At 47.2% G+C, this 27,190-nt stretch overlaps 1 protein-coding gene across 6 annotated transcripts in view; it reads right to left on the reverse strand.

Moving 5' to 3' along the window:
- Positions 1-297: 297 nt before the first annotated feature.
- Positions 298-27,190, reverse strand: part of ARHGEF6 (Rac/Cdc42 guanine nucleotide exchange factor 6) — an 85,235-nt gene continuing 58,342 nt past the window's right edge. For 3 of the 6 annotated variants that reach the window (XM_045995142.1, XM_045995143.1, XM_045995147.1), the window contains 13 exons: positions 21,595-21,733; positions 19,094-19,153; positions 16,951-17,097; positions 14,172-14,258; positions 13,327-13,405; positions 12,417-12,559; positions 11,411-11,548; positions 9,909-9,929; positions 8,720-8,813; positions 7,350-7,439; positions 5,392-5,491; positions 3,512-3,566; positions 298-2,712 (listed from right to left, as the gene is read on the reverse strand). In XM_045995142.1, coding sequence (XP_045851098.1) covers positions 2,572-2,712; positions 3,512-3,566; positions 5,392-5,491; positions 7,350-7,439; positions 8,720-8,813; positions 9,909-9,929; positions 11,411-11,548; positions 12,417-12,559; positions 13,327-13,405; positions 14,172-14,258; positions 16,951-17,097; positions 19,094-19,153; positions 21,595-21,733 — 1,294 coding nt within the window. In that variant the 3' untranslated portion in view covers positions 298-2,571. The other 3 variants (XM_045995144.1, XM_045995145.1, XM_045995146.1) reach the window with 3 other exon arrangements.

Genomic DNA, 27,190 nt, shown 5'->3' on the forward strand with positions numbered 1-27,190 from the left:
AGGAAAGGAAAGGGCAAGGGAAAGAAAAGGAAAGGAAAAGGGAAGGGGAAGGGGAGGGGAAGGGGAAAGGGAAGGGAAAGGAAAGAAAAGGGAAAGGAAAGGGAAAGGGAAGGGAAGGGAAAGGAAAGAAAAGGGAAGGGAAAGGGAAGGGAAGAAAAGGGAAGGGAAGGGAAAGGAAAGAAAAGGGAAGGGAAAGGGAAGGGAAGAAAAGGGAAGGGAAGGGAAAGGAAAGAAAAGGGAAGGGAAGGGGAAAGGAAAGGAGAAGAGAAAAAAGAGAAGAAAAACACAGGACTTGGTTTATAAAGCACTGTTATTCTTATTTATTGAAAATGTCCATTTTAAAAGTCTTCAAAATAAAAACAAGTTAGAAAATCTGAGCTTGTGTAAGAAGGGACATGACGGAAGAGGAACTAAAAAGCCTCTAAGGGCAGCGGTTTAATTACAGGGTGACAGGAACCCACTTACAGAGTATTGTAAACAACACACCTATGGAGACACTGGTCTCGGGTGAACATGGCTTCATTTCCTGTGTAGGACTGCTTAACGTGTGAGTGCCGAGCTTCACTACCCACAGTACTGAGGGCCTCTCTTCCGAATGGCCCAGTTCCAGAAACATGCATATGTACACGTCACTTTAAAATAAAGACCTTTCAATGTTGTAAGCAATCCTATACCTTATCAGCTAAAGTATTTTGTAATCACGAAAATGTTCCCTACGGATATAGCAGGCCATTTACTGCAAGCCACAGGTGGGGCAGATGCTCAGGTCTGCGTGGTGGTTGTTCATTTTTAGGTGGAGGACGGTGTATCTAAGCTGCTGGGCTTAAAAACAGAACGGCAGCCATTTCTAGAAATCTTCACTCTTCATTCCGAAGATGGCTGCGTGCGGTTGGCTGATGGCGGTCTGCCGGAGCCGTCCCCTTCCTATGGATGGTGTCATTTCTGCGGTGCGGCAAGCAGTCAATAGCCCTGTACCATGGAGCTATGAGAACTTGAGACCCACCCCCCAGGACTAGAAAGAAAAAGAGCTTAGCAAGCTGGGCGATTCAAGCTTCGGGTGTGGTTTCTAAACGCCACTAGCAAAACCCACATTTAGAGGCACCCACCAAATATATCTGGAAGGCGACCTTGACCAGTCCATTGGCTCTTTGCCTCTCTTGCCAGTGATCTGCCCCACCTGCCCAACTGCACCTGTCTTGGGGAGAGGGGGCGGTGGGTTGCACTGCTCTGTCCTGGAGCCTCGTGCCGACTTCCATTTGTGCCGATATGGATGTGTTCTGCTCTTCTGGGACCCTCTTCTAAACCTGGTTTACCGCTGTTCTAAATTTGGAGACACTCACAAAGGGGACTGTTGGGAGTCAACGAGCAATGTTAGCAGCCCAGTTCCAAACATGGAGCTTCACCAGCAACCCTGCTGGGGGTAGGGGAATGGGCGGGGGGGGGGGGGGTCCTTTCTTTCTGGATATACAAACTGGACCAACAGCACATTTCTGCAAATAATGCTTCAAGTCCTACTCAGAGAGGTTGATGAATATTACAGCTTTGCACTGCTTACCTGGGAGAGCGATAAAGTGAATTAAAGCAGTCTACTAGGGCACGCTATCTCCTCAATGTGGATTGTTTGGAAGGATGAGAGATTCACAAGTTGAAATATGTCATGTAGATGAAGTAACTGCTCACGGTCTATTATTTTCAAAAAGTAGGCAAAGTGCACACGTACCAGTTTACACACCGCTTCACACGGTTGGCTGAAAAGCACTGGGGAAGTAGAAAACTTACACACGAGGCAGACAGGGAGGGGCAAAAACTATCATGCACTGGGCGGGGATGGTCAACTCTGCGGCAGAAGGGCAGGATTGTCTACTGCAATTTGCTAATGGGTCTGGTGTCGGCAAGGGTGACCGGGGCTTTTGCCCCATAGAGTTAAAATGTAAACCCACACAAAAGGAATAAGGATGCTACTGTTTTCTTGGCCTTACAGACAACACAGGGCAGTAATAAAAAAAAAAAAGTGTGCATTGAGGGTGGCACATGATATGGGGCGGGATGGCTGGGTCACTGGGCAAATGACCCTGCCCTAGTCATAGCTCAAGGGGCTTTGCCCTCCTTAAATTGGGTACTGAGGGGCTTCCAGATACAAGAAAGCATGAGAAAAATTCAAGTTCACATTTACTAAGCCACGGCCGGCCACTTTGATATGGCAGCCAGCCCCAAAAGAGTGACAGAACGGGGTGTGGGGGCGAGTAATGGCTGGTGGAGAGGCACTGTAAATTGAAGGCCATCTGAAGACCATTTAAATCATTTGCCTGTACTCATTTTCCTTTTCTTATTGAGTGGAAAAGACTCTGGGGAGATTTCCACCACCACATCTCGCTTTTACCCTGGTCAAAAAGAAAATAACCAATCAATAACCAAACAACAACAAACACTCAAGCAAACAGAGAGAGCAAGAGAGAGAGAGAAGGACTGACTCCAGATACAAAATAAAAACCAAGGAAGTGAGCAAACAAATCATTCAGCTGGACATTTCTAGATGCCCGGAGGCATGTGTGCCCAGCTCCACAGTGATGGTTACGGAAGAATGGAGGTCTTGCTACTGGACTCGGCCCGAATACACTCATCAGTCTGCTTCAACAGCCTCCGCACCAGCTTTTCTAGGTCCCTTCTTGATTTCAATTCTTCTTCCAGGCACTGCTTCATTCTTTTATTTTCCTATGATGGCAAAAGACTTGTTAATTCCCCAACCAAGGGCGCCTTCCCAGGGCTCCTCCTGCTCATCTTCTGAGCAGCCTTCACCACTGACTGTACATCCCTTCCTCAGGCTCCTTTCCCTCAGCTTCTAAGACAGGACAGCTCCCTGCTTCTCTGACCCCTCTTGGGCCGAGCCTTCTCATTCTTCCGGCCTGCAGTGTAAGCGTCCACGACGGCTCTGGCCCAGGCCCTCTTCCAGCTCAGCTCTCTTTTCACTTAGTGTCTCTTCTCCTTCAACGCAACTCAGGGGCCTCGCACGTCTCATCGACACTTGACCTCATCTCATCTCACGAGCCCTAGGTCCACAGTCCCCCAGTATCAACTTGATATATACAAGCACCTCAAACTCATTATGTCCTAAAGTGAACTCTGTCTCTACCATCACCCCAACCTTCTTTTCCTCCTGTGGCTCCTGATCTCCATGAAGGGCACCTCCCTGTCAAATCAGAGACCCATGTAAGAAGCTTCATCTTCAATCCTTATACTCCTTATCTCAGTTCTCCTTATACTCACACACTCATGAATGTCTCATCTTTGTTAACATTCTGCTTACAGATGTCAGAGCATAGGAAAACCATCACTAAGTATGGGACCCTATTGCAAACCGCTAAATAGGTATATGAGCAATCCTGAGAAATTTGAAGCCAAGACCATGTGGTAAAAATCAACAAAACCTACCTTGAAGACACAAGAAAAATCCCCACCTCACCACCTTGTTCCTGTTATATGACCCGAGAAAATGACTTTTCTATTTCATTACCTGTTTCAGTTCTTTGACCTCATCCTTCAAGGCATACACAGTGTCGACCAGACTCCTACAACATAAAGTTCAGAGATTAAGGGCTGGCGCTGAAATGCTGTCAAGTAAAACTCAACCATAAAAGCAGCTTTCGAGAACTACAGATCCTGAAAAGCAGTGGACTTTCTAGCTGGTTGGGAGAGAGAGAAACTGCTACGAACCATCCTCGTGGTCCCCATTTTTATGGGCAAACAACTGCCAGCACACATGGTCATTCGAATGCCATATCTTGGCACCTTTCCTAGATGGCCCTCCTCCTTGGCCGCTTGCTTCCCAGCTTGAGGGAGTACGAAGAAAGAGAGACCAGGGCTCCGCATAAAGTTCTGATTCTTTCTTTGGGGCAGGAATGAACATCACCTAACATATAACGCGGGGTGCTGAGATGGCACTGCTCTTCTCACCTCTCCGACTCTACACGAGCCTGCAGGACACAAAGTCAGGGGCATTATTTCTGGAAGATCCCACTTGTCTTAAAAGAGGATGAAGTGGGGGCGCCTGGGTGGCTCAGTGGGTTGAGCCGCTGCCTTCGGCTCGGGTCATGATCTCGGGGTCCTGGGATCGAGTCCCGCATCGGGCTCTCTGCTCGGCGGGGAGCCTGCTTCCCTTCCTTTCTCTGCCTGCCTCTCTGCCTACTTGTGATCTCTCTCTCTCTGTCAAATAAATAAATAAAATCTTTAAAAAAAAAAAAAAAGAGGATGAAGTGCCCTGGCTGAGTCATGGGATATTTACTTCCCAGTATGGCTCTCTCCCTGGACAAGAACTCTGGAGATCTGGGTTCCAATTCTGATCCTACCACTTACCAGTCCTCCAGCCCTGGGTAACCAGTTTCTTTCTCCTCCTCGCCTTGTCTTACTTTACATACAAAATGGGGATAATACCACATTTCCCGCAAGCCACACAAAATTGCTGTGGGGATTAATATAGCTATCATAACAATGTTATTACAACTGTTATCATTTATTGAGTGATGACCATGGGCCAGCCCTTATACTTATTCTTCCATTTAGCCCCACAACAAACCTTAAAGTATTACCATCATACCCATTTATGGATGTGGAAACCGAGGCATGAAGCAGTTAGAGGCTGGCCCCAGATCACACAGCTAACGCGGTACTGAATTTGGACTTGAACCAGGGCGGTTCTCTTGAGCCCAAGTGCTTTACTATTTTGCCACATCACTTCATATACCAGATGGAAAAACACACTGATGATGTTGAGCACTTTGAAATATGCTGTCCTATGCAAATTTAGGCCTGACTTCAGAAATGACTCAAGTTTAAAGAAATGAATTATTTGGCTACTTTGTGTTTATTTTATGAGCCCAAAGGTACTTAACCTGATTTTCCCCCATTAGGTCACCCTCACTAGTGTGCAAAGGTAGACTGGGAACATCGTTTCCCTGTGCCTCAACCTCAATAGAAGTGGTGAACGTATGCTTATCTCACTGGGTTTCTGGAGGATTCTAAATAGGTCAAGTATGTGAACGTCCAGGGTTTGATGCAGTAAAGAGGGAGAAGCAACCCTCTGGCCAGGAGAAGTAGTGCTGTAGCCTTCCCCGGGCCATCTGGACCCTGGAGTGATATTCTTGAATACTCTGAAGCACTTTACTGTATGGGGGAGCTGGCCCCAGAAAGTTCCACCCACTCTGCTTCCCGTTCCTCCTTCCCCTTGTTGGGGGGCAGCCCTCCCATAGTTCCCAGCAGCGTGAGAGCAAAAAGGGCTATACTCTTGGAGAAGGAGGAACTGTCCTTCAGTGAGGGCTTTGCAACAGATGCACTACCCTGCCAGAACATTCTTTCCAGCTCTCAGACAAATCAGAAAATGTAGCCCGCTCTACTCACTTTTCTTCGATGATAGTCTGGCCATTGCTCCTGGTTTCTTCAATGATGAGTTTCTCCTCCTCGGGGAGTAAGACTTGTGGGAGTGAATCTTTGCGAGCACCTACGAAGACAACGGTTGCGTGAGGGGAAAAGGGGAGAGTTACCCAAGACTACTCTAGGTGTTGGCCCTTTCTGCTATTGTCGCTGAGGGGTCTTTGTTGACGGCACATTGCTGCCTTGTACCCACAGAGCAGTCATCCAACACTTGCTGACTAAAGTCTTCCTGACATGAGAAAACAGACAAATAATCGACTCGATTTTGGCCAGGGTGGGGGGCATTTTGTGAGTGAAGTCCATTTCGGTCAAGGGCGGTGCGGGGGTTGGGCGGTACCGCATCGCACAAAGACGTGGGCATCTCTATGGGTCTAGAGATGGAAGAGGTGACAGAAAAGACAAGGGACCGGACCAAAGAGCTCTCCTGCACGTCCAACGTCCCCCTCACTTCTGGAGCCTTCCTTTTGGAGCTCGAGCCCTTAACCTTCAGCCTTTTCATTGTGTGTGCTCACTGCCTCCCCCTTGCTGAGGTGGTGGTGTCTCTGCCTTCCACGGGGTCCGGCACTCCACAGGTGCTTACTAAGCAGGCAGCAGACTGACTGACTGGCTGGCTGGCTAAACGTGGCGGGAAATAACAGCAGTGAGTTCCTGGGAAACGGGACTTCCAGTTGGAGAGGGACAGAGGATGGGAGGCCGCCATGATGCTAGACATGGCCACGTCTCAGGGGAAGGCTGGGCAGGAGGGGCAGAAATGGGACTCTTGAGACCAGAACACCTGCCTGTGCCTCCTACAGATCGGCGGACGCTGTCGACGTGAAGAGTGCGGGTTCGGGGAGCAGATGAGGCCATGTTTTGTATGAGGGATGCTTCTTCTGGTGTCTCCCTGTCACCCTCTCTCTCCTAGTTTTCACGCCCCAAACTGCTCTCACTTTCCCTTCCTGCCTCCTCGAAACTTGTTCTCAGAGCTGGGTGTGCCTAAAGCCACAGCCAGGATCTGTCTGTGAAGTGGAACATAGGGCAGTCCTCTCCTCATGGTCGAACGTGTCAAGTGTGACATCAAATGTTCTCCTCGCGCCAGCCCTGGGGGACACATTACTTTGAAGGCATCGGTCAAGGCCATCCACCCAAGCCATCCCCACCCCTACTCAAGCGATTGGTCAGTAGCTGTCCGACAGGGAGAGTTATTGAGAACTCACTTCTGCAGATCAAAACACCTCACACCAGGTCTCCTGAACGTCTATAATCACGGAAGACAAGACAGAAGCGAAGCGACCTGGTTTTTCAAAAAGCTCAAGGATCAATCAGGAAACCTCCTCTCGCTTTCAGCATGTAGCCTGAAAGGTGCTGGGAGGCTGGGGGGCGGTACCCTTGTACCCTTCCCTGACAGCTCCCTGTAAACTGCGGACATTCCCAACAGCTCCCCCACCGTGGGCCCGCCCCGTGCAGCCACATTTCCAGATTTTCAGAGCAACTTTGAAACCAGAGATGGGTGAAGCGCTGTTCTGTTCGCTTAAATATGCAACTGATCAAAGATAGTATTGTGACTTCCTTTCCAAATCTGCCTATGAGAAGAGATTAGCATCAGTTCACAGACACAGGAACTCTCTGGGCTCTTTAATTCCTAACTAGTGCTGCTGAAGGTATCTGTGTACTTCAAAGGAGAAGGACTTTTTGAAAAAAAAAAAAAAAAAATTTTTTTTTTTTTTTTCATTTCTATCACCTCCAACTTTTTTACTGTTGCATCTGTCTTTCTCTCTGGGTGAAAAGAAGCAGCGGGTAAACAAACCGCCTGGCAGCTCAAAGCACCTTATCGGAAAGATGCAATTCTGCACCAGGTCACCTGCTTTTCTCATTTTTTTTTTTTTTTTTTTGCAAAGAGGCGCTGAGCAGTCAGAAGAGAAAGTGGTTTGGGGGTGGGGACCTACTTGAGCCGTGGCCTGGCTGCAAGTTCGCACTGGTGCAGTAGGCTTCTATCACCCTGAGGATCTGCGCATCTTCTTCCAGAGCGGCGGTACCTGCGGGATTTAAGGAGTAAGGACTTGGCAGAGAGAGATCTGTCTCTAGAAGCTCAAAAGGATGCCACGCGCTCAGCTGCTGGGGACCAGCTCTCTACCCCGCCCGGAAAGCCTCCTCTGGTGGCTCTCTTTCCATTTTTCTCTTCTGAGGAGACTTCTTCATCATTTGGGGGCTTTTACTAGACTCCTAGGGGCCACGATGACAGCACCGGGCATGGCCCTAGCCTCGGTTCTCTCCTGACACACACCACAACCTGCCTCTCCTCCACATTGCCAGGCTTCCCTTCTCTAGGAAGCTTTCCTGCACAGACCTCGACCATTTCTTCCAACCAGCCAGCAGAGTCATTGATTGTCCCTTCCTCCCCCTCCCCCTCCAACTCTTCTTGAAGGGACTTGGGGGAGGGCGGGCGCAGAACCCTGCCAGAGGGTCGATGCACGCTCCCCGGGGGTGGGCTGGGCCATGCAGACGCTGGAGTGTGGCAAAGAGTTCTCCAGAGTGTATTTTTGGCTGAGACACCCTTTGCGATGCATCACCTACTCCTTCACGTGTGTCCCAGAGTACCTTGGTCCCCGCGATCGAGGCAAATGCACACATAGGGACCGGTCGACCGACTGCGCAGTCTGCCTTGGAATCAAGCCGCGTCTAACGCGGCAGCAGGCTGATTCCCTGGTGAACTGGGAACGTCACTGAGCATTTAACTTCCAGAAGGGTTTCGGCCTTCAGGTCTATTTAGTGTGTCTCGGCAGGGGAAAACATCTTGGGCATCAGAAAATGGGGGGGGGGGGATGTATCCATAGCAAATGGGGCCCTTTAGTGGTTCCCAACCAGGAATGGGATGAAATCTCCAAGGTGAAGGTCACAGGGCGGCTGTCTGGCTCAGATCAATGAAATGCAGTGGGAGGCAGCTCGCTCAGAAAGCTTAGAGGTGACCGAACCTGAGAATGCGCACATTTTTCTTTGTGTGGCAGGTGATACGGAGGACAAACCGCTCTGATCATCTGCCCTCAACAAAATTCTTCTGCTGGGGGGCGCCTGGGTGGCTCAGTGGGTTAAAGCCTCTGCCTTCAGCTCAGGTCATGATCCCAGAGTCCTGGGATCAAGCCCCATATCGGGCTCTCTGCTCAGCAGGGAGCCTGCTGAGCTTCCTCTCTCTCTCTGCCTGCCTCTCTGACTACCTGTGATCTCTGTCTGTCAAATAAATAAAATCTTTAAAAAAAAAAATTAAAAAAAAAAATTCTTCTGCTGGCTCATCCGTAACCGTAAGGTATAAAACACGTACTTTTCCGAATCACGTATTCCTCCTCCGACGGCTTTCTTTCCGTCTTTCTTTTGTGAAGAAACTTCTTCATCGTTTTGGGGCTTTTACTAGACTCCTGTAAGGATGGAGGTTTCTTTATGAATTAGAATTCTCCCCCCCCCCCCGAAAACAAATGAAAAAGAGCAAATGAAATTAAACCGAATGGCTCTCTCTTATTTTGACGGTCCCCAGAGTGCATCTAAATTTAATAATGCACACAATAAATGGCTCCAACAAGCTCTAAAAGGTAACATAAAACAGAGGCCATGACACTGTCCTCTCGATTGCCAGAGGGACAGGTGCGCATCTGTAGAGAAAGTAGTGGGTGTCGATTCTAGGGAAATAACCGTATTCCTAACTTGGTTTAGAGTCCTCACTGATACAGTTTTAAGGGAACTGAATAACAACTATAGTACACACTGCTTTTCAAAAGAACTTCAAAGTGGTATAAATACATTTTCCCTAGCAACAGTCCCCCAAAGAAGAATATTAATTTCCATTTGTCAGATGGGAAAATCAAAGCAGAGGGACTGAATACGTTCCCTGAAGTCGGAGAGAAGAACCAAACGAGGGCTCTCTGCATAAATAACTCAGGGTGGGCAGTCACAGGTGTAGATCCAAGCTTAGATATACATATCTAAAGCCGTATTTTTAATGAGGAGATGAAAGGGCCACAAATTATTGATTTCGCCTTTGCCCTCTGAATAAGCCTGTTATCAGGTAGCCAAGTAAATGGATTAGAATGGCGACCATTCTTCTGCTAATCTCCCACGCGATTCATGATGTGTGGATAATAATTAGTACCTTAAAATACATGGAACAAAGAATTTAATTTTTTCCATTCAGCCACAGTGACCCACTTAGGCTTGAAAACAGACAGCCATGGAAAACTCGCACGTGACAAAAATAACAGGAAAAAGAGCATTAAAACACATACATGCACACAACGAAAACAGGCCTTTTTAGGGCGTCTAAGATGTCGTTTTCAAACGTATTTCCCAAGTGCCTGCTTTTTGGAAGAAAGTACTTACATGTCAGATTTGCATCTTCATATTTTAGCCACCAATCAGAACAAGGGACAAAACAAGCATAAAGGAAAGCTTCATTCATCAAAAGTTATGGCACAGCATTATAACGTCACTGTAAGCCAAAGATATCATTCTACCCTTACCTTTAAGATATAAGACATCCTCTAAAGTGAATATGTAAAGAAAGAGAAGATGAGCGTGAGAGGTCGATGGTTATAATGACCAAATCCATTTATCAACAATTCTAAAACAACATTTGAAATGTTAGTGTCATCATCAGTTACACGGAGAATATCACCACGTTTCCCACATTAGTCTCAGATGTAAATATCACCGTGCAAAAAGCCCAAGGAATACAGTTCCGTGCAGAGTAACAAATACTGAAAGTAACTGAAATACACACTACATAGTAAGGACATATTAATGACTCTCTTCTCCCAGCGGAAACGACATGATCATGCCTTAGGATTAGTTCTGGGAAGGATTAAGTCAACTTAACCCTTCAAGGCTCACCTGCACTTGAACTTAGTGACTGACAATTACAAAATAGCCATCGTTAAAAAGGGGACCCACGTAACTACGAAGTGGCCCTCCTGGTTTACGTAATCGGAGAAGAACACTGGATGCTTGCAGGTATCACGGGTCAAATTCCAAAGCAAACCTGCGGAACTGTTTCCTGGCCCCATTCTGAACAGAGGTAGGTAATAAGGATTTAGCTTTCTCCTATCGTGCCCAGTTGAAATGATGTGTCCAAAGATTGTTTTATCTTTACTGCACTAGGAGTTGGAGGCAACAATTAATCGAAATAGCAGCACGGTGTTTGAGATGGAGACAAACTTAAAATTGAGCGCGATCTGTGTCACACGTCGAAACACATGTTCGATATAGAAATATACGCTGTCTTTGCCCCCTAATTCCAAGACGTGCCTCATAACCCTCACAGACTTAAACCTTCACTCGGTAAGACCTGGGTAAAAACAGTTCCTAATAAACGAGGCTCTTTACTGAAAGCTGGAATGATGAGAAACAGCTTAGGGGAAAAAAGTTATAAAAAACACTGTGGATGGAAAAAGTAATAGTCCACACAGCCACAGAGGCCAGTGACTGATAACTTCCTGACTGCAACTTTCAGGAAAACATAGAACCTTGAAGTCCCCACACCACCCAAATATCCAATGCCCTCTAAGGTTATTGCCTAGAAGCTGCTGCTTAAAGGACATTCTTTTCATTGACTTCTTTTCCCCTCCCAACTGCAGCAAAAAGTCCAGCCCCTCATAGTTCAGACCCAGGGCCTGGTCCCATAAGACTTTCCTGGTTTGGCTTAACAGATCAGAATGATCCCAAATACAGAAATGGGTCTGCTTGGGTGGAAATTCAAGTCCAGTGAAGGGGCCCTTGTGTATACACTTGTCGGACCATGAGAAAGGTGAGCCAGAGGCACTCTGGGAGGGGACCCGGGAACTCAGGCAGTGCGCACAAACCCTGTGGATAGTTGATAAATAAGAAATCCCCGAGTCTGACAATTCCCAAGTGATTGACATGTATGCCCTAGCATAAATTCTAGCACATTCCCACAGAACTCTTTGTAATGAGCTAGGAAATGAGCTTGTCAGAAGCATTTTATACCATAGGTAGCAAAAATTACCTCTTTATAACCTAGTGCTGCTGACGGTCTAAGTGGAGGTGCAGGTCGCAGACAACTTAAACTCCATGGCTTTATAATCTGAGGAGGTTCCAGGGGTCCTCGGGGCTGTCCAGTAGAGCTAAAAGACTGGGAAAATGTCTGATGAGATGTTGGCAATCTGCCATCTGAACCCGACCTTGGGCCAACACGGCGAGAGTGTGTGTGTCATTGGATCAGCAAAGCCAGCCACAGGAAGGAAAAGGTGGGAAAACAAAAGTCCAGCTTATGGGGGTCTCTGAGCAACAGCACCCCACTGACTCAATATCCTATGATCCTGTCTTCCCTCTCTCTGCTGGAATTTCACTCAAATCAGGGGTGGCTTTCCTTTAGAAGAGAGGAAAGCGGAGTCAACCTCGAATGGGTTCAGTCACACGTTGGGCGCTCGACTAGGTGCCGAAATAGGTTATTTCACCGGAACAACTGAAGACGAACGTCAGCAGAGCAAAGAAACTAGCTGGCGACTGACAAAGCCAAGATTTGAACTCAGGTCCGATACCAAAGCCCTCGTTCTTCCCACTGCAACACGCAGGGCTCGAGACTGGAGTTTTGGCATGGCCGGTATGAGTGTTAACAGAGAACACGGCAATCTTCGCTCTCACTTAACAAGTACGGTAAAATCTCATCAATTCCAATTGCAGGAAGTCCAAATTCATGATAACTCGGAAGAAGGCAACGCTGGAAGTTTACCTTTGAAGGTGACCTAGTGAATGTGGTGGCATAAATGAGATTTGGAGGGGTAGGGAGAGCCTTAGGACCATCAAACAGAAGTGCACACCTCTGTCTTAACTTGGATGGATCCTTGTCCAAAACCAGCCATTGGGATTCATGAGGTTTTACTGTACTTCGAAACCTACAGATATAGACGAGCCGAAGTCTCAGGGCATGCTCGCTACTTCTCGTAAGTCCTCCGCAGGCAGGTCTGACAAGAGCCTCAACAACCCCCAGACAGCACGCGTGGTCCACTTACGGAATGGGCGCTGCAAGATGACGATGACGTTTTGGATAACGAGCTGCAGGAGGCGGGTCCCCGGATGAGTCTGCACAGCTGCTCCAGCCACTCCTGGAAGTCCTGACTGCTGTTGCAGTGGATGACGATTTTCTCGACGTTACCTGCATCGTCCGACGGGGAAGCATTTGGAAACGAGAGGCGAGAAGCCTGAGCTCGCCTCCTCCAAAACAGACTCAACGCAACTAAGACTCGCGCCGAGAGAATAACCCCGTGGAAGCTTCTATGTCAGGAGGAACAGTTCATGAGGTCAGGAAATTAAGTGTCTGTATCTGATTTCTAACACTGTCCCTGACTTCTACTGCTTACAGAATCAGAGGAAAGGAGTGTCAAACTTCAAACAAACTCACAGGGCAAAAATTGAAGGCCAGGGTCCATCTCAGGCCGCCCTGAGAATTGTGGACTGCCTCACCCACTATTCAAAGTTGAAACGGGACCAACATCTAATCTCAGGCTCCCTCCTGGGAAGAAGGGGGTAAGGCCACTGTGCCAAGTTCATGCAAAAAAAAAAAATATATATATATAACTGTCACGTGGAAATCACACAGGCCTGGCAAAAAGGCACCATAGGCCAAAAGGTCAGGCTTGGCATTTTCCTCAGTTTGTGCTTTTATGTCAGTCCATTTTGTTATTTTTGAGTTCTAACAAGAAGCTCTTATGAGAGAAGAGATTGAAACTAATGGCAAAGCCGGGGTTTCCAAATGACCAGGAGACTGTGTTCCAACGCTGGGCCCTAATTATACTCTGCCTTGCCCAGGTAAAGCTCACTCAGAGGCTTATCACAGAAAATAATGACATTAATTTACTCAAATCCCATTTCGTCCCAAAAAGGATTTCAAGTAGCTACTTGAAAAAAGAGAAAATTACCTACCTGTGATTTCAAATGTGTTGTCATTCCCTTCGATTTCATCTAATCTAGTCACCACCATTCCCGCTACTGGTATTCTTCCCTATCGAGAAAAGAACATTCCCATTAAGTCTGTGGTTATATGCATCTCTGCTTATGTCTGTTAGGTTTTTGTGACCCTCTCAAGAATCACTGCTGAATGACAGCGAGACAGATTTCTCCGTCCTGTCAATAGATAGTATGTTTCCTTGGTTTCAGTTTTCATTAGACAAGGAAGCAAGGGGGAAATGTGGGTTGTGTTTTGCTAAAACGCCCTAAACCATACGGTGGGGATTTATAGACAGCTCACTTTTTTTCTGACACATTTGCAGGAGAATCCGTCAACAAAGTAAAGATTCCAAAAAAAAAAAAAAAAAGTCCAATTTTATGAAAATTAGTAATTGCTACGACAGATAAAACAGGCAACCGTAACTTACGGTCCTCCATATTTGGGGAGCAGGCTGAAGGCAGTTTAACTTCCTAAGGAGTTTCACGACTTGCACCTCAGAACCCCGAATCCGCTTTATAGTTTCCCAGCAGTAATGATATGAGATGAGCCTGTGAAACTTAGCTGTGAATTTATCCGGTTGCACACTTAAAGAGTTCTTTTTAAAACATGCATGGGTTATGCTCATCTCCAGAGCAGTGGACACTGAAGATAATGTTCTAAGGAACATCTGATCTTATAAGCTATTTAATTACAACAAAGGGTCAGAACATTCTGTGTTCTCTGGCTGGAGCTTTTTACGCCACCGTGGAAATATTGCATCTGGATGGAAACCTGTTTTCATTCTGGATCCTGCTATGTGCTTTATATGAAATCTACTAACCTGGTAGATAAAGCCACTCATCCGAGGACTTGCCGATAACATTATCAGGACACTGGAGAATAACAGGAGGTATCGCTCCTCTTTTTCCTAAAGTGAAATGAAACACGCTAAGTGGAGCACAGAAGTTGGACATTTTATTTGTTAAGAATTTCAGGAGTCCCTGTTGTGTAACACCGAGCTTGTGGGAGGCAATGAAACACGAACGGTGACCTTTTAAAAAAGATACCCAACCTCAAGGCACCAAACTAGTTGGATTTTGCTTTGAAAGGAGTACAAACTCACGGTGTATCTCTCTTCCGCCTCTGCGTCACAGTGAGATATGAAAAACCATGCTGGTTTCCCAAGTATACTCACCTGAGCTGTCACGTGGTTCATGCCCAGGCACAAGGCTCTGGGGTCACAAAATGAAAACGATTTTATTTTGAAAAGGAGCAAAACAGAAGGGGCTTTCAGATGACGAGAAGTTTCCTATGCTCTAGCACGCGTCTTCAATTCTTATTCATAAAATTGCTTTTAACCGGTAAGAGCAAGAGAACTATCATAACCACGTAACGTGAAAAAGTCAATACTGTCTGAAAATGGCACGAAACAAAATTTCACACAGGAGGGCTTCTCTGAAACCCTTAAACAGAGAGGTGACTAGCAGGTGCAAAAATACCAGCCATATTCGCTCTAATGATCCTTATGCCTCTCTCCATCTCCTTCCTTGAACTTGCGAAGGGCAGTCCTTCGAGGCTCACTCTTCTAGTAAGTTCTCTGCAGCCTCTCACATCTTTCTATTGCCTGGTTTCCTTCTATAGACACTCCTGCTTAGCTAGTTTCTTCCCTTTTGCCCTTACCCTTCACAGGCCTGCTTCGTGCTATTCACAGACGCTGTGGTTTTTACGACTGAGGGTCTCAGCCAACCCTGCGTGGACCAAGTCTACGGGTGCCATTTACCCCCACAGCGTTTGCTCACTTCGTGTCTCCGTCACGTTCTGGTAATTCTTGCCACATTTCAAGCTTATTCTGGTGATCGATGATCAGGACTCACCGAAGGCTCGGAGGATGATTAGCCCTTTTTTAGCCACAGAGTGTTTCTGATGAAGCTACAGGCTGTGTTTAGACATGACCCCATCGCACACTTAATGAACTACAGTATGGCGTAAAGACAACTTTCATACGCACCGAGGGACTGACACCTTGATGTGACTCACTTCCCTGAACTGCCGGCCTCGCGGTGGGGCTCTGGAACCGGACCTCCAGCATCTCCTGGGTATGCCAGGGGCCCGTGCCTCGACATTCTCGTGCCAAATTACTTGCCGCCTTCATTTTTCTCCCCATTGTTTCTTCCCTGACTGCAGCCCCACTGCCCTCTCGAAGTCATCAATAACTGCCTTCTGGCAAAATCTATTGGCTTCTTCTTGGTCTCCGCACTCCTTGACCTCTGAACCTTCGGCCGCACTCAGCAGGCTGACCGCTTTCCACCGCCCTTCCCTCCCGGGGTTTCCACGACAACACAGTCCCCCAACCCCCTCTGTCCGGCCCTTCCTCCTCCCTTCAACCTAGGGGCTCATCCCAAAGGTGTGAAAGACTAACAGTTGGACTCACGGTCCCATGAGCCCTCCCCAGGGTATCTGCGTCTTGAATGAGATTGCTTGTTAACCCCCAGTCATGAATCTCTGACAGAGACCTGTCAGGGGCTACAGGGACATGTTTTGGGACAGGCACAGCAATTCTAACACCCGATAAATCACACCAGGTGACATAAGCAACCTTCCTCCCCTACTCTGCCCCCTTCCTAAAAGACGGAATCCATCTTCAGCCTTCTGTGCTCCTCTCGGGGTGTTCGCTGCCTAGGAAGGCGCATCTGTCAGGGACATCCAAGCCTCTGCCTCCAGCTCTGCCCTCCCACCCACCTTCCTCTGTTGCTGTCACAGCCGCCTACAAGACCACCCCCGCCCCGGGGACCTACAGCTGGTTACCTGCAGGTGAACGCGTCTAAGAGGTCATCTGTCATCTCCAGCGCGCGGGTCACTGCTCCCTCTCCACCTGCCCTCCTAACCAGGGCCCAGATCTGCTCCCTGCTGTTTCACTTTCCCCGCCACCGCCTTCGCAGGGTGGACGAGGGTCCTTCTAACTTCGCAACCCAGCTGTTCCTTCTGTGGCTAGCCCCCTTCCCTCTGGACTAAGTATCATTGACACCCCCTTCGTGGCATTTCTATACCACTCGACCCTCTAGCAGCCCCCCGTGGCCCACTGGGTGGACCTGAATGGCTACTACCCGATGCCTGGGGCTCTCAAAAGCCGACTCTCGTCTCGCTCCATCTCCTTCCTTCTCCCAGCACGCCTCCTCTGCTGCTGACCTACCTAGGCACAAGGCCACGCTCCTGTTCTCTCCTGAGCTAAGAACGGCCTCTCCCTTATGGGATCCTCGCCTTTTCTCTTCACGGACCTCCTCCTCCGGTCCTAGCTCCGGAAGGTCTGCTCGCTCTCTCCCTCCTCTGAACGTCTGTGGAATGCACCATGAAGCCCACACACCCTACGCCGACTCCCTGGGTCTGGTCGTCAGCTACAGCGCCCGTCCACCTGTTTCCAAGACATTCCTTAAAGGCAGGGATCATCGCGCCTTCTCTCCTCCTAGCTCCCGCAGCACCTACCAGAGTGCCGGGCAAGGAAGAACTGCTCAGTTTCTTGGAATGTTCAAGCACTTGACCTTGATGGAAGGCCAAATCAAAGGGGTAAAAAAAAAAAAAAAGGAAAGATGGAAGCAAGGGCATTGGGGTTTGAAATGTCTTACCTCGCACGTTCCATACTGCACCATCACTTGCGACATAAACAGCACATTTCCCAAGGTTTTAATACTCTCCCCTTCCCAGGCCTGGACAGGCTCGGAAAGTATCTGCAACTCCAGCTGTTTTCTCTTTCTTAGATCTTGGCACTGGCCCTACGGACCCAAAGGAGAACACAATGGAACAGGAATTCCCACGAAACAGACCAAAATCCAGACCAAAGTGGGATGAAGCTTTGGACGTTCAGATTTCCACCGAGTCCCTATTCCTCAGCAGGACAGAAAGACCCACTACCCTAGCTCTCTAACCAAAAGTTTTGTGAGGAAGAGCTACCTTTGCCAAAAAGATGAAGAGAGTGTGGTAGCAGGGGCATGCATTTATTTTGTATCCGAGTGATCGCATTTACTGTGGCACAGCCCTATGCTTTAGGGACTAGCAGGAGATTGGTGCGGGGGAAACATACTAAGTTAATTTCCATTCCTCAGAGAACTGTGAAAAAGAGATACAACTGAATTTTACACATACAAACTGGAAATACAAGCCAGGAAACAATATGTGGGATATGAATACGTGTGAAGTTATTTCTTAGAGTATCATTCCAAGTTGAATATGAAAATGAGCATATGGTTAGTTATGTTACTGTTTCCAAATAAATGTCATCGTTTTTGGGGGTGTGTTTTCTATAAAATTTCTGCTGTCCCTTTCAGCTACGTGGAAACTGGAAGAGATCGGTTCACTCTGCACACATTTCTGAAGCATCTATACTGGGGAAATGGTCAGAAAGTAAGCGTATTCGTTCAAAAAGGAATGTTACATTCGCTTTACATAGGACAAAATAAAGGGGACAAAAAGAGTCGTATGTGCCAAGGGTTTCAGTGGGCTGTTCGATTCGGTGGAGTCATGTAACTGTTTTCGACCTGTGACAACAGCAATTTTTTAAAAAAATATTTTTAAAAGAAGATTTTTTATTTGTTTATTTGACAGAGAGAGAGAGACGGCAAGAAAGCGAACACAAGCAGGGGGAGTGGGAGAGGGGGAAGCAGGCTTCCCGCTGAGCAGGGAGCCCGATGTGGGGCTCGATCCCAGGACCCCAGGATTGTGACCTGAGCCCCCAAGGCAGATGCTTAAGACTGAGCCCCCCAGGCGCCCCGACAATAGCAATTTTAACCTAATGCCTTATTCTGGTTTTCGACTTGCTGTTTACCTGTGGTCACGCCAGGCACTGAAATTTCGACAGCAATAAAAATGGGGCGACGGTGAATGTCGCATCACAAGCTTACAGCAAGAATCCTAACGAACCACGGATCCCCACCACTTGGAATGCCACAGGAATGTCTACAATAAAGCTCAACTTGGGGCGCCTGGGTGGCACAGTTGGTTAAGCATCCAGCTCTGGGTTTTGGCTCAGGTCATGATCTCGGGGTCGTAAGATGGAGTCCCGTGTCTGGCTTCATGCTCAGTGCGGTCTGCTTGAGGTTCTCTCTCGTCTTCCCTCTGCCCCTCCCGCTTGTGCTCGCTCACTCTCGAACAAATAAAAAGATCTTTTAAAAAAATGAAGCTAAACCCAATCAATCGCCCAGTAAATTCTATCTCTTTTCCTAAAATGCCACCAAGTGGTTTTACATCAGTGGGTTCAAGGAGACATTAACCATCAGGCTCAAGATGTTAGATTACAGGTAGCTTTGATAGCAATCTCTATAAAGCAACTGGATCTTAGTAGGTTTTCTCCTTTTAGGTTTGATGCAGGATTTCTTTTTCATATGCAAAGAATAAACTCACACCTTTTGGCACAGATAGATGAACCCAGTACCGACGCCGATCAGCGAATGACAAGCTACACAGACATAAGGTGAACGACATGGGGGTAAAGACAAAGAGACAAAAGGAAACCCCCCACCTACACAGCAATGCTTAATGTGGCAGAGACTTCAAATGTGAGCTCTTTATGCCCTCAGCCTGGCAACCTTTCATAGGTAAGCATGATTTTTTGGAAGACAAAATTAAATGAAGCAATCACTGCGATACTGTCGCTGAAGCTTACTGTTTCCACTCTACAGACCTTTGCATGAGGAAAGAAACGTTCCACCCAAGTCACTCTTTTAGGAACAAAGCCTACAAGATGGAGAATGAGAACGTGAGAGCATCGCCTACCATGAGCGCTTTGAAGGCTATGATTGCTTTCAGAATATCCTGGTGATCCGGATGCGTGTCCTAGTAAAGGAATACATTGTAAAATCAGTATTAAAGGAGAACAGATCGGCCGTGGTCAGGGGTCAGGGGTGGCAGGAGGGTGTGGCCGCCGGGAGACAGGAAATCTGAGGGGATGATGGAACCGTCCTGTATCTCCATCGCAGCAATGGTAACAGGAATCTACACGCGCAATAAAAGCCAAAGGAAGGAAGTCGATTTTACTGGAGGCTAATTTAAATATCACTTGAGCACTTGGCATCTCAGGGCCTCCAATGACCAGGTGACAAAGAAACAAAGACAGCTGATGGCACATCATGGACTTGGCAACGACATCGTCCATGTGGTCCTGGAGACTTTAGATAATAACTAATCAGCAGTCGGGCACGGGGGAGGCATCATTAGGCCATGTTGTTAATACATGGTAAGAGGTGGGAACCAAGTGGTGGGTAGAGAAAAATCAATCCCATCTCACTTCCTAAAATGCTGTCACTTTCCCTCAGCAGGCTCAGCATGGCAGGTGGGAATGAAATGCCAGGTTTCCTACCGCTGTGCTATCTGCGGTCCGCAATCCCGTGGTGCTAACGACCCTGGCAAGTGGGCAGATTCAAGAACGGCTTTGAGGACTGCTCATGAAGGGAAAGGGGAGATTTCTGGGGAGGCTGCAGACCCGACATGGGGCCAGATGTCTACCTAACCTCTGGGATTCAGCTGGGATAATGGAAGGACAAAATCAGCCACTCGACCAGCCTTCAGTAAGAAAACACAGAGCCAACAGCCCCAGGTCCAGAGAGAACATCTCACCAGGTGGCGAGCCGGTGCTGAGGCTGCGGGTTAGCTGATGGTGGGAAGCAGAAGGCAGCCAAAGGCAGGTGAGCAGCAGCAAATGGAGGCAGGCGTGTGGACGGGCTCCAATTCAAGAAAGCCCAAGACAGAGGACCCAGGCAGTGGGCGGGGGGGGTGGGGGTACCTAGGGATTCTTCGCCTCAAACTGAGGGTGCATTGAGCTGTAACAGAAACGGAGGCCACTGGTTTCTGGATTTTTGCGATAAGCCAGGAGCAGGCAAACCTCAAACGGTCCGGCAAACTGGTTTAGCTTTTGGAAAGGCATCCAGAGGTCAACACCTTCCCAAGCCCTAACTGAAATTTCATTCCGGCAGGCTTTACTCACTAGCTCCTCACTGCCTCTAGCTTTCCGGTAGGTCAAATAACCTGAGAATGTGGTTTTGCTCAGAGTGCGTGCTTTCAATCCTGACAAATGCTGACGAGACCGGCAGTGTGCAACCTTTCTCTTTAAAGATAATCAAACCCTTTAAAACCTCAAAACCTTCCCCCAGACAGAGGAAGAGCAACTAGGGTAAATGCAGCCTCCCCCAGAGAGCCCTCCTCTCCCACCCACACCTCAAACACCCATGCTCGATGGCATGAGGATGATTCTAGAAGCTATCCCTGCTGCTTGGTTTTTAATGAAAGGATCTGGCCTCTTGCTGAAACAGTATTCCATGATCGGGCCTCACTGCAAATTTTAATATTCAGAAAAGATTAGAGCTATGCCACAGCTGTTGCCAATCAACTCTTAAGTTGATAAACACGAATGTGAGGGAACGTTGATGCTGGTCTACGGATACACAGACGATAAACCAATCCTGGACCCATTCACGAATCTTTAAGGAAATTCCAGAATGTTCCAGCATAATCCAGAGTCAGAAAGCTCAATGATCGAGATACTGATCCCTGTCTATAGTGAAAGTGGTATTGCTATTTTCTGGTGTTTTGCTTTGTTTATCTCCCCAGATCAGGTGGTTCATATACCAGAACAGGAGACGATCTTGGCCAATTTTGACTGAACCACCATCTACAGAGGAGGAAAACCTAAGTCAAATTGAGAGAAGCAGTAGCACCGAGGCTGGGAGGGAGAATGATCATGAACATTTGGTAGTGAAGGACGGGGACCTTTCGGTTCCAAGATGAATAAATTCTGGGGATCTAACATGCAGCACGTTGGTTCTAGTCTATAGTGCTGTGTTGTACTTGAAATTCACTGAGTGTATATCTCAAGTGTTCTCATCATAAAAAAAAATTAATCACTCCGTAAGGTGATGGAGGTGTGAATTAACTTGCTCGTGATAATCATCTCATAATCTCTACGTATATTAAGCCATCCCACTGTACACTTAAAAAAACCACATTGTACAACCTACACATACAAAGTTTTTATTTATATCCGAATTAATAGTGGAAAAAATAAAGAAGTAAAAATAAAAAAACCTTCCGGGGGGGCAGGGAAAGAATGTCCCCTTTCTATTTCACTGCATTAAGAGGGAAGCTAGAAGCCCAGCAGGAGGAAAGACGGGATCAAGTAAAATGGGAAACCAAGGCTTTTCCTGAATTCCTCAGTGAGGTTAGTCTGGAGGGAGACTGGCTGCTTCCTTCAGAGCAGAGGCCCATACCGTGCCTTCCCTTACCTCCATGTGCCGTTCCAACTCCTGCAAGAGAGTAACGTACTTTTCCAGTCGCATGAACGGTTTGCTGAGGCTGGTTGTTAAAATGAGGATCCCTGGGCTGGATGCACCTTGACTTTCCATGAACTGTTCCAGATCATCACTAGCAAAAAGAATGACCATGGTCTTGTTAACTGCTTCGTGTCCCAAGTACAGAATTTGCAACCAAACACTATTTTCCTGTGTTTCACACAATATAAAACCAAAGAGAAATCAGTTTCATTCATCCACATGTTGTCCGATTCAGCTCAACTCCATTCAGTAAACCTTTACTCTGCCCAGCACTGGGGCTCCTGCTCAGCCAACAATCACTTACTGACAGCTACAAAGTAACAGGGATACAGCTACAAAGTAACAGGGATACAGCTCGGGATACAGCCGTGAACACCAAACCCCCGTCCTTAAGGAGTCTGCCCCCACGGACATGGGACATCCAGTCTATCAGATGGTCTCAACGTATGGTTTCAGTCACTTCAAACATTCTACTTACTGGCTGGTCAGTTGCCAAGGGCAGCAACACACCGCACACCCCCTATAACCGGGCACCCACTTGTAATGTTCAGAATCAAGTTCAAAACTCAGATAGCTGCACGTGTGTGTGACTCATCACCAAGTCACCTAGCCTAGGATCTGAAACCAGTGCAGCAGGCTATACAGACAGTTCCAGAAGGCGGCAACTTGGTTAAAAGAAAAAGACTATTTGTATGCTATGAACTCCGCCCTGTGAGCGCGCGCTTCTTCTTTCTGTCTTTTTGCACCATCTGGATTGTCTCCTTTACAGCGACGTGATACTGAGTCCTGGGGCTGCGAGATCATTTTAATATTCATTTGTGCAAAATAAAACTAAATAAGGACCCCCACCCGCCCCCCCCCCCCACCTACAGGACGGCATATTCTGAAACTTCAGCTTCTGACTTGGCCCCTTCCGCCTCCTTGCTTGCGCATGCATAGCCTATCAGTCTCAAGTTTATTCCCTTCCATTGGCGCTGCCACGGCCTCGGTTCAGACCTTGATCTCCTCCTATCCAGTTCACTCCAAGAGTCCAACTGGTCTCCCAGCTCCCGGCTTTTTTTTTTTTTTTTTTTGGCTTCCCAGCCTTCCTGCAGACGGCGCTCTGACCCTGTCACTTTCTGCTCAGGAACCCCCCATTTCCCGCAAACTTGAGCCTGTGCTTTCTAGCCGCCCACGGGTCCCACCCATCTCTCTCCTCACTCTCATTCACGAACCCTCTATGACAAAATGACTGACTTATTCTCCCTAGAAGACAGCTCAGGCAGGGCAATGCCCAACCATGGCGTGTTGCAATCAGTGGTGAAATGTGTTCAAAGAAACTTGTCACCAGCAGTAAAACACTGGGCGGGGTGAGGGGAGGCGTGGGGATGGGGTGGATTGCGTTACCCCTCTTCCGTGGACACACTCCCTCCTTGGGCTTTTGAGAATGGGAGAAGAAGGGATGGGGTTTCAGCTAATGCCCTGGCAACCTGGAGCCACGCGGGGTCACGTGTGCCAGAGGGAAAATGGGCTGGGAATCACTGCCTTCCCGGAAGCAGGGTCACCTCTGAGTGGTCAAGCCTGAAAAGCCACGCGGGGGGTTGTATCCATTTTTGCCAACTTGCCCCAGAAGCCCCTGGGAGGACGGAGTGCCCTGGACCTGGAGTCATAAAACAGGGCTGGTGACCCTGGATCCTGTGAGTTACCTGGCGTCAGCTGACTCATCTGTAAAACAGAAATTAAACCTACTTCGCACTAAGATTCTGAAGATTCACCATTGGGGTCTGTTTCACGGTGAGGGTGAGGTTTTTGAGTGCATTTAATCCTCTTTAGTATGCGCAACGGCACTTTAACCCAGGTGTTATCCTCATTTTACAGTTGAAAAAGCTGAGACTCAGGAAGAGTGAGCAATTGGAAGTAAATGGCTGAGTTGGGGTCAAACCCTCCAGTCTTTCCATGACACCACATGCCCCTGTATTAGAAAAGTATTTTGTAAACTTTAAAGTAGTTTGTAAATGCATTTGTATTACTATATTACTGTGCCAAGGCAAATACCTTACTAAAATCACATCTTGAGAAACTACCATTAAGCTGTGATTTCCAGCTTAATGGAAACTCAATTGATGTTAAATTTCCAACCAGGAGCATAAAGTGCACAAAGAGGTTTAAAAATTCATTGCATATAAAATATAATTAGGAAAATAACTCGAATTTGGAGAGTGCATTTGAGTAGAAATGTAATTTAGAGAAAATCACTTTCCTAATTTCTTTTCAATTTGGTAAACAAGTCTTATTTTTTTCTTTCCATGACTAAATAAGTCCCCCGTCCTCAATGTTCTCCTCTAATTGATAAAAGGCTCGTGACAATTAAAAGCAAATACTAACATGTACTTTGTTATTACTTTCCATGCAGCATTTTAACTTTTAGGCTTGCTGAATATTATGAAAGAGGTTTTTTTTTTTTTAATTTTTTCAATTTAACATGAGTTCATCCGCTACTGGGAGGAAAGGAACGTTTTACTGTGCAACAAAAGAATAAAACCTGTCTTAATAAAGCTGCTGCCCATTACAATAACTAGATCCGGCAAGACGCATTTTACTAAGTCAAATAAACTTAATCCATAAATTAATGTCATTATACAAAAATGTAAGACTCAGATTTCTATTGTACCAAAGAATAAGCTAAACGTGGTTTTTCATTCTATACAGCCTGTTGGAAATGTCAATGGGTTGAGGCTTATTTTTCAAGCTTCACATGTTCTGTACGAGTGATATGAGACAAGAGAAGCAGTTGTCAATGTATCAGTGTTGTCTTAGACTCAACAAAACCTTGATCTCACAGAACACAGGGTGCATGGGGCTCTGGGATGCTCTGGCTTGGGCTGGAAGGCCCCAGAAAACTATCCTACCTTCTGATATCTTTACAGAGCTCCTAGCCATATCATATAAGAGTGTTTCTGTGGTGGGGGCGCCTGGGTGGCTCAGTGGTTTAAGCCGCTGCCTTCGGCTCAGGTCATGATCTCAGGGTCCTGGGATCGAGTCCCGCATCGGGCTCTCTGCTCGGCGGGGAGCCTGCTTCCCTCTCTCTCTCTCTCTGCCTGCCTCTCTGCCTACTTGTGATCTCTGTCTGTCAAATAAATAAATAAAAATCTTAAAAAAAAAAAAAAAGAGTGTTTCTGTGGAACCCCTGCCTAGATTTCTACTCTGAATGATGAGAACAGCTGGAAAAGGATCAGAGATTCCCCCCACAACACAAAGACAACCTCCTGCTCACCCCCCTTTCATGGAAATCACTGGAAAGGGGGAAGTGAGGCCCGAGGAGCTTTTTCACTCATCTAGTCCCTGCTCCCTGGGAAGAGACTCTTTTTCATTCCCACCACTTTTTATTTGTGTCTCACTCGCTCCCTCCCCTGGTTCCTCAAAGGCATAGACAGAACCGAACCCAGTCTCAGAATGTTCCCTAGGCTCCTCATTCCCGAAGCAAGTACATAGCACAACTCTGGGTTTTTCTCGAAGTCTTCATTGCTGACAACAGGGTAAACAGAGGGACAGCTAACAAGAGGAAAAGGGCACAGTGTTGACACAGTGGTGTCTGTCATTGCAGTGGAGACAGAAGTGCAGTGGAGACAGAAGTACAGTTCAGACCTGTCTGAGGGCTCACTCTCCCCTCTCTCTCTCGCTCTCTCTTTCAATCCGGGTCCCTTTCCCTCATGAAAAGGAGGGGAGCCACACCAAAGCACGGGAGAGAAGTGGGTATTTTTGTAAGGGAGAGCTTATTCCCAGGAAGAAACCAGAGCTACAGTAAGAAGCCTGAAGGGGAGAGAGAGGGGAAATCCCAAAAGACCTCAGCCAGGGGATAACAAAAGACTGGGGCCGTCATTCAAATATATGTAAATATGGGGACACATCAAAGTTGGGGTCTGCTTCTATACCCATATTCAGATAATATGTTACTGCATTTTTAACAAGGTGCCAACACACACCATGAATTTAAAGCTGTAGCTCTTGGCCAAATGGCAGGCGCATCGCTGGTATGATACTGCCACCTGCAGGCTGCAGGGGAGAAGTTCAACTGACTGGCCGGCTCTGCCTGGAGTGATTTTCCAGAGTTTCACCACCAACAGATTCCGACGGAAAAGAACAGAAATCCACCCATGTCCTTGTTTCAGCTGACACCTTCACCAAAAACGGGAATCTAGGGGTGCCTGGGGGGGCTCAGTCGGTTAAGCGCCCGACTTGGTTTCGGCTCAGGTCATGATCTCAGGGTCCTGAGATGGAGGCCCACATTGGGCTTCAGGCTCAGCAGTGAGTTGGCTAAAGTTTCTCTCTCTCTCTCTCTCTCTCTCTCTCTCACTCCCTCTGCCCCTCACCCCCACTCACCTTCTCTCTCTCCCTCTCTCTAAAGTAAGTAAATCAATCTTTTAAAAAAAAAAGATAATAAGGGGCGCCCGGGTGGCTCAGCGGGTTAAAGCCTCTGCCTTTCGCTCAGGTCATGACCCCAGGGTCCTGGGATCGAGCCCCGCATCGGGCTCTCTGCTTGGCAGGGAGCCTGCTTCCTCCTCTCTCTCTCTCTCTCTCTCTCTGCCTGCCTCTCTGCCTACTTGTGATCTCTGTCTGTCAAATGTATAAATAAAATCTTAAAAAAAAAAGATAATAAAACGGGACTTTAGACTGAAATTTCTGTAAATTTCATTCGACTATGCCTTGCCTCTACTAGTCAGCGTGAATCACAAGACGCCTGTAACAGAGTTGAGATTATATTAGAAGCACATGTGGGGGAAACCCCCGAGCACTTCAATCTAATTTTTACCCCTCACATGCAAATTAAAGGTGAGATCAAAACTCAGTTCTATGGGACTCCAATGAGTCTTCTATCTTTTCAAGGGATACCATAAGACTCTCGAAAAACATCACTGACCAAAGTGATATGATAAATGATATGATAATCTCCCCCCAAAGTCGAGAACCTCTAGATTAACTTGAAATCATAATGTTTGAAGGAATCTGTACTGTTACTTATAAAATTAAATTCCTCATGTGGGTACATGTAGTCAGTGACATTTCGACACACAGAGTTACAACAGAAACGTCTCTGAACACTACACAAGTCGGCTCCTGGAGGCACACCATTTCTTTCTGGAATTGTTGTTCTCAGATTAAAAGGAAAAGGGGGGGAAATCTCTTTTTATTGTTAATAAGAAATTTGCTTTTATACACACAGGATGTTTACGTATCCACCACAGGAAGAATGCTTCTGGATCTTTTCTGCTTCTTTACTGAAGATAAGTAGTGAAGTATGAAAAGATTCTTAGAAATGATAAAACCAAATTCAGGACTGTGGCTCCCTGTGGCATGGGAGGGAGGAGCAGGAACTGGGAGAGAGCACACACGGGTCTCCAGCTGCAGCAGACTTTGTGTGGCCTGTGGCCACCCGGGTGGACTTGATTTTATCTCTGTTTTTTGTCTGCTGGAAACACCGCATACCTTTCTCCTAAAGAGCAACTAGGAGCCAGGAAGCCCACGAATAAAGGTAGAAATAAGGAGTGGTAACAACACAAGGTAACAACCT

The sequence above is a fragment of the Meles meles genome, chromosome X (genome assembly GCF_922984935.1).
Source record: "Meles meles chromosome X, mMelMel3.1 paternal haplotype, whole genome shotgun sequence".
In the NCBI taxonomy this organism is placed as follows: domain Eukaryota; kingdom Metazoa; phylum Chordata; class Mammalia; order Carnivora; family Mustelidae; genus Meles; species Meles meles.